This window comes from Nelumbo nucifera, chromosome 1 (genome assembly GCF_055504915.1).
Source record: "Nelumbo nucifera cultivar China Antique chromosome 1, China Antique-T2T, whole genome shotgun sequence".
Lineage (NCBI taxonomy): Eukaryota > Viridiplantae > Streptophyta > Magnoliopsida > Proteales > Nelumbonaceae > Nelumbo > Nelumbo nucifera.
Window position 1 is genome coordinate 215280948 of NC_142649.1, and position 7641 is coordinate 215288588.

Below are 7641 nucleotides of genomic sequence, written 5' to 3' on the forward strand. Positions count from 1 at the left end.
TCCGCTCAGCCACACCATTTTGCTCCGGTGTGTATGGTGCTGTCAACTCCCTATGAATGTCATTTTCCTCACAGAAAACATTAAATTCATTATAGGTAAATTCACCACCCCTATCAGAATGGAGCGCCTTTATACAATGCCCACTTTGCTTCTCCACTAATTCTTTGAATTTCTTGAAAGTTTCAAAAGTTTCTGATTTTAATTTCAAGAAATACACCCAACTTACTTTAGAGACTTCTAACGGAAACATTTTATTTTGTGCCATCAGAATGTTAACTATTTTATGCCCTTTTTCTTATCTTGGACAGAACAACAACCATCATCAAACAAAATAGAGTATCCACCATCCATCAATTGCCCAACACTCAACAAATTATGAGCTAAATTAGGAACATATTGCACATCATGGAGGAGTTTTACATTACCTTGTGAGGTTTTGATGGCAATTGTACATTTTCCTTCAACTTGCATTTGCTTGTTGTCTCCGAGTCGAACTTCACTTTTTTGTGACTCGTCAAGTTCTTTAAAAAGAGACTTTGTTCTGGACATATGGTTGGAGCATCCACTATCCAGAAGCCAAACTCCATTGGAAGCATTATCAATAGGAGAATGAGCCCTGAATAGCTTACTCTCCTCTTCAACTTTCTCTGTAAAATTGGTTTGTTTCTGCTTGGTCCAACAATCTACTTCTTTGTGACCCAATTTCTTGCAATATTGGCATTGGATGGTGCTTTTGTGTTGGCGTTGATCACCAAATTGGCCTCTTCCTCTGCCGCCACCACGACCTTGACAACCTCTGCTCTGTCCCTGGCCTCCAGAATTTTCTGACTTTCCCTTGTAGGAAGACTCCCCCTTAACATGAAAACCCTTCTCCTCAACCTTTTCATAGGATATTCTCAGTCTAGTTTCATGGGTTAATAGAGAACTCATTAATTCATCAAAAGTATAAGTAGACAAGTCCTTAGACTCTTCAATTGCAGCAACTACATGATAGAATTTTGAGGTTAGGCTCCTCAAAACCTTACTCACAACAGTTTCATTGCTAATACTTTCACCATATGACTTCATATGATTAACAATCCTAGACACCTTAGATAAAAATACTTGCACAGATTCTTTTTCTTTCATGGCCAATGTTTCAAAATCATGACCAAGAGTCTGTAATTTAATAGTAATTACGTTCTTGTCGCCCAAGAATTCTTGCTTCAGAATCTCCCATGCTTGAGTGGAGGTGCTAGCTGCTGCAATTCTTGGAAAAATTTCTTCATCAAGGGCTTGTTGAATGAGGAACAGAGCCTTTGCATCCTTCTTACAGGTTTCTCGCAACCGTTGATCAGGCTCAGTTGGATTTGTGTCTTCAAATCCCTTCTCCACCAAGTCTCACAGCTCTTGAGACTTGAACATGGTCTTCATTTTGAGGCTCCAGAAGTGATAATTTCCCCCTTTGAAGACTAGAATTAGGGGCAGAGCAAAAAATTGGTTATGTTGCTTCCCATGACGGAACTCTCTTTTCTCTTACTTTACCCTTTGTCCAGATAAAGACCCAACCTGGCTCTGATACCAAAGAAATTGTTGGGAACAAAGAACAGAATTCTAATTTGAAAACAAAGCCACTTCGAATTCAATTTTCTTCATACAAAAAAACAACATCAGAGGTCCAATATATATAGACTTACAGCTGAATTAACCTTAGCTAAAAATAAGCAACTAAATTAGAAAGTGGAAAAACATGGCTCACTAACTCAAAATAGTGCCTAACAATTTGGAAGTAACTCACCCATTAAGTCCACTAACATAATGCCTAACAATTAGGAAGTAAACCACCCACTAAGTCCACTAACACAATGCCTAACAATTAGGAAGTAAATCACCCACTACGTCCACTTAGTTTGAAGCACTATCAACAGCACGAACCCGGTTGTACTGAACCTGTAATCCCATAGAGTATGTACTTCTGAGCATCCGAGCTTCTTCTCTTGTTCATAACTACCTTGTATTTGACAGCCTGGAACTGCAGACAATAACCATGGAAGTTAAACCATTTCTTATTACACCCTAGAGCTACAGAGTTTGTGAAAACTTGAAAATTTTCAGCTAAAGGAACCCATCTCTAGTAAAGTATTAAACATTACCTTCAGAAATATGGGCAGAGTAGGTACTGTCTTAATTTTCTTCCAACTGCAGGACTTTTTATCCTACTCATAAGATGAAGGGAAGTCATCTACAGCATTCCCATCTGGTGTTGAATGCAATTTTCAGTGCAAATTGGTTCCCAAAAAGTATCTCCATTGGCAAAGATAAAAAAAGGAAAATAGTAAGTAGTAGTGGAAGCACTATAATTAATTGAACACTTGATGCAGGTTTGGTGATTCCATTTTTATTCCAAGGTTTTTCTTCTTTCCTGTTTTATTTCCATCCTCAGGTTCACCATCTACCAGTCCAATTATGCTCTTACTTTTGTTGCTGGCTTTATTTGAGGATATAGGGATAGATTCTTTCATCATCGTCTCCTTGATGCAGTCTTACCAGTATCATTAAAATTAATCCTGCTACTGCTCAGCTTTTGTCACTGCAGCAGATCCTTGTTTCACCTCCATATATATGTGAGTTCTATTAACAGTAGACAGAAGAATGGAAATGATAAATAGATTAAATATAACTAAGTTTTTTTGAATGGTAAATTTTGACTGTATTAAAAGTATTTTCATCTCACAGGAACCAAAACAACTGAATGAAATGTAAATGTTGCCCATGAAATGGTGATGACAACAGCTGCAAACTTTCAAGTGTTTGTGGCTTCCACAAAAGCCCAATATTTTATAATAGACAAACGGGTAGAGGAATTACACAACAAAGAATGGATGCATGCTTATTTCAGTCGAAAGCTGTACAAAAAGCAACAAAGGAGAAACACTGATCCAATACCCATTGGCAGACACTGAGGTTCAAATGATGTCAATCTTAATATTGAGCTGGGCACTTGGCAGCATGGCTGCCGGGCAAGCACTCCAGAAGCCACTGGTTTAAGCAAAACATGTGATAGCTCTAGCTACAATCCAGCTTTCCCATCTCATTATCAGCATCATATTCTTGAATGATTTCCAATCTTAGTATGCTGCTACAGCAGCCATGCAGACAGGGCAAGCATTCTTCTGCAGAAGCCAGCTTATGAATGGCTGGACCAGGTCTCTAGGACGGCGGTCTTTGTCTCTTAGGCTAGCGTTCATGACATAGGGCGGCGCAACTATAGGTGGCGGCCAATGAACCGCTGGCTTAGGCCTATACCGGCAGTTTATAAGTCTATGTCGGTGGTTCAGCTAATGCCGGCTTAGCCGGTTTTTCTTGTAGTGAAAAACACCTGAACTTTTACATTCACTTTGGCTCATTCAGCTATTTAAATTTTTTTCTAATCCCAAACTATGCTATTCTTATTTATTTGAATATGATTCAATTAATTTTCTAATATAACCTTGAAGCCCTCTTGGTTGCTCCAATAGATCTTTACATATTTTTAGCTAGATTCAATTTTCAAATGAATTGGTAGAGATTTTGTTTTCCTAATAAATTTCTAGTTTCCTTTGGTTTTCTTAAATTATTGGGAAAATGAGTGGATAATTTTTATATTTTAAGATGAAGAGAGACATTCATATGAGTGAAATGAATAAAAAAAAACTTTATTTTCTATACCAATGAAATGATTCTTGTTATTTTAAATCGTATTTTTGATCAATTAGGACTTAAGAGAAAAGGATAAGAGAATTAAGAAAGTTTAAGTGGATATTTTGATAATTGGACGAATTCTGTCATTAGACTTAATGGTCAGGGGTATTTGTTGCAGTGTGAATGTTCAAAAAGGTTTTTTTGTTGCAAATGAAAGTTCAAAATCAAAACTATAAGAAAAGAGGATTCTATGAAAATGAAACCTTAATTAGGGGAGGTTTTTATATTTTATCCTATAAATTATTAAAAAAGAACAATGAAGGGGTATTAATCTTTTTCAAGGGTGGGTTGAAGATATTTTTAAGGACAAGTGTCAAAAAAATTTTCAAGTGCTCATTGAACTACTGATGGGATTCAGTCACTGCAACGCCCTTTCTAACAATTATTATAGCCTTGCATTGGAAATATCTCCCAAATAAAAAATGTTTCCAATGCAAGAAAGAAAAGTTTTGCAGTGACTGAAGCCGATTTCTGAACTTACAACGTAATGCTTACCTCATCCGAACCCGTTTCGATGACTCCATATTTCCATCAGCTCATTTGTTTTTGTCGTGAATACTCAAATATGACGTTTGTTAGTTTGTAAAATACTAATGGATACATGTGATTATGATTCAGACTGTTTGCTAGCCCTGGCCACTTAGGATTCGGAACCATCGGATTCGTGAAAAAGAGGGAATCTATGACATGGCAATCCAAATAAGATTATAATCCGACGGTTAACGTAGTGCAGTCCGATGTAACCATTTTCCCAGCGTCTCTGCCATTCTGCTTAATTTAGATTCACGCGGTAATGGTGTCAAATTAACACCAAAGGGAAGAAAACAACTCACATTGTACATACTCAAACAGTCACTGAAGGTGAAGGAAGGGCGAAGGACGAAGGTCCCCCCACTCCTCTCCCTCTCTCGCAAGTCGCATCTCATCTCCTCCGTCGCCCACCCTTTTAAATGTTCCCTACAGACAACATGAGATCAGATTCCAATAGCCCCTCTCCTTTTAAATGGCCTTAAATTCTCTGTGAATTTTCTCAGCCACCCACTATCCCCTCCCCTCTCTCCCTCTCGGACTCCAGACGAAAGAATTAAACCACCCGACCACAAAAAGCGCAACAGAAATCACCAAACACGCAGCAACAACCGATCGAGAACAAAACAAATACAGTCATGGAAGGGATTATCTCTTCACCCACGCGTTCAACCTCGCCATCTTCCTTACTCTTCGTTTGTCAAGAAACCCCACAGAAAACCCTTCAAGAACGACTTCGATTCCTCGTTCAAAGCCGACCGGAGTGGTGGGTTTACGCCATTTTCTGGCGGACTTCTAACGACAACAATGGCCACCTAGTTTTGGCCTGGGCTGATGGCCTTTTCCGAGGCACCAGAGATAGAGCCTCCTCATCTTCTAGATACAGCAACAGACTTCAATGTCAACAACAGAAACTAGAGATTGACTGGGAGCGAAAGAAGGTGATGAAGGGAATTCAAGCCCTTATCAACGACATCCCAGACATCGACGCCTCCGTGGATGGAGATGTCACCGATGCCGAGTGGTTCTACATGGTGTCCATAACCCGGTCATTCAACATCGGCGATGGACTCCCAGGCAAGGCTATTAGTTCCGGCTCTCCGGTCTGGCTGACCGGTGCCCAACAGCTTCGGTTTTGCAATTGTGAGCGTGCTAAAGAAGCTCTGGTGCATGGAATCGAGACTTTGGTGTATATCCCAATTTCATCTGGAGTGCTTGAATTGGGTTCTTCGGACACTATTGCAGAGAACTGGGGTCTTGTGCACCAAGCCAAATCCCTGTTTGGATCTGATGTTATCAGTCCAGTCCCAGTTGCAGTCTCACTCCCAGTCCAGGAACGAAGTCCAAGCCAAGGGGGTTTGATACCGTTTCTCGATCGAGATCTGTCGTTCCCAGATATTGGGATAATCAATGGGGAGAGAGGAGAAGGAATCCACCAAGAGAGACACCGACAAGAAGCGAGGACAAAGAAGAACGGGGAAACCACTACCACTATTACGATGACGACGGCTCCAGCACCACCAGCAACACACTCATCTTCCGTCGAGTCGGAGCATTTCGACTCCGATGCCCTTCTCATCACTTCGGCAGATATGGAGAAGAGGAGACCAAAGAAGAGAGGAAGAAAGCCAGGGAAAGGGCGAGACATGCCGCTGAACCATGTGGAGGCGGAACGACAGCGTCGAGAGAAGCTCAATCACCGCTTCTACGCGCTGCGAAGCGTGGTCCCAAACGTGTCGAGGATGGACAAAGCATCCTTGCTTGCAGACGCGGTTTCCTACATCAATGAGCTCAAGGGAAAAATAGAAGATCTGGAGGGGCGACTGGGTTTGGGAAGACACTCTAAGAAAGTGAAGATGGAAATGGATGATCATCAAAGCACCATTACCACCGCTACCACTGTTTTTGACTACGGCCAAACAAGATCTTCCTCCATTTATGGTAGTGGTGGACTTATAACCTCGATGGATGTAGAGGTGAAGATTCTGGGAACGGACGCATTGATCAGGGTCCAATCGGAAAATGTGAACTACCCGTCGGCAAGACTCATGGATGCACTTCGAGGGCTTAAACTTCAAGTACATCATGCAAGTGTGTCCAGTGTCAAGGAATTGATGCTTCAGGATGTTGTAATTAGACTTCCCGATGGGGTGAAGAGCGAAGAGGGCTTGAAAACAGCCATCCTTAGGAGGTTGGAGAAAGAGTAGCAGTAGTAGATTCTATCCATTAACTTACTGCTTACAGCATCTGTGTTTTCTTTTCCATCAGCCCTTATGTTCATCTTTTCCAACTTCTGTTTCTTCCCCCTTTTCGTGCCTGTTTCTCATCACTGTATATGTATGGACGTGTAATAAATTTAATAATAATTAATTAATTGAGAAAATAGAAATGGCATCTCTTGGATGAGTTCGGCTTGGGTCATTAAAATAACGGTTCGAATACCATTCGACTAGATATCATGGTCCACTGCCTGAACCTTCAATTTATCCCAAACATTTGATTAGATCCTTCCATTTCTCTAAAACATTTATCCCAACTTTTAGACCTAAAGCCCCTAAATCCACCATTAAACTTATCTGATAGCCCTGATCAACCCCTATCTACACTTTTACCCTTAGATCAGACTCAAAACCTCTAGAAATACCTACTTATAAAATTTCAGCTCAAGATTCTTCCGTTTATCCCTTTATCAAGCAAGGATTCCATTTCAATGCTTCTCGTTAGCCTAAACATTCAAAACCCAGATTCCCTGAATTTTAACACATTCGAATCTATCAAACCACACCATTAAACTCTGGGTACAACAGCACACTTGCCCATAAAGTTTCAACCCAAGATTTTTCCGTTTACCCCTTCATCAAACCAAGATTCTATTTTGGACCCTCTCATTGATCCAGATTTCTACGATCTTAACCCTTTAGACCGATCAGACATTACCATCAAATCCCAGACACTCAAAAATACCCACTTATAAAATTTCAATCCACAATACCATTGTTTGCCTTTTGGTCACACATAGATTCTGTTTCGAGGCTCTAGATTGACCGAATCAGATCTGGACCCCTTTGGCCCAGATTCCTTTTCCAGATCTGCCCGATCTGAACCCCTTTGGCCCAATCTAACCCCACCAATCAACTCAAAATGTCAAAAAACCTCACCCTACCAAATTTTAGTAAAAAATACCCTCATCTACCCATCAATCTAGAAAGAAATCCACATATAAACACTGTTGATACATTTCTATAAGTGTGAAATGTGGTGGCTCGTTAAATGGAAGGTGTAGCCAAATGTAATTATTCCTCAATCATATTTAACCCATATTGAATCGAAAGATTGGTGGTGCAGTTTCATGCTTTGGAAGATGAGGCGGAAGAGCATGAAGCCACTACTTAA

The 7641-nt window shown here is 40.4% G+C and overlaps 2 protein-coding genes across 2 annotated transcripts; one reads left to right on the top strand and one right to left on the bottom strand.

The window, feature by feature from the left end:
* Window positions 1-276: 276 nt before the first annotated feature.
* Window positions 277-4152, bottom strand: LOC104604813 (uncharacterized). Its single transcript, XM_088896167.1, has 2 exons — window positions 2133-4152; window positions 277-2011 (listed from the first exon to the last, which is right to left on the bottom strand). The coding sequence occupies exon 2, from the start codon at window positions 1126-1128 to the stop codon at window positions 277-279; it is 852 nt and encodes a 283-aa protein (XP_088752293.1). The 5' UTR covers window positions 1129-2011; window positions 2133-4152.
* Window positions 4153-4531: 379 nt separating this feature from the next.
* LOC104604676 (transcription factor bHLH14) lies at window positions 4532-6631 on the top strand. The gene has a single exon (XM_010269138.3). The coding sequence runs from the start codon at window positions 4887-4889 to the stop codon at window positions 6453-6455; it is 1569 nt and encodes a 522-aa protein (XP_010267440.1). The 5' UTR covers window positions 4532-4886; the 3' UTR covers window positions 6456-6631.
* The last annotated feature ends 1010 nt before the right edge of the window (window positions 6632-7641 follow it).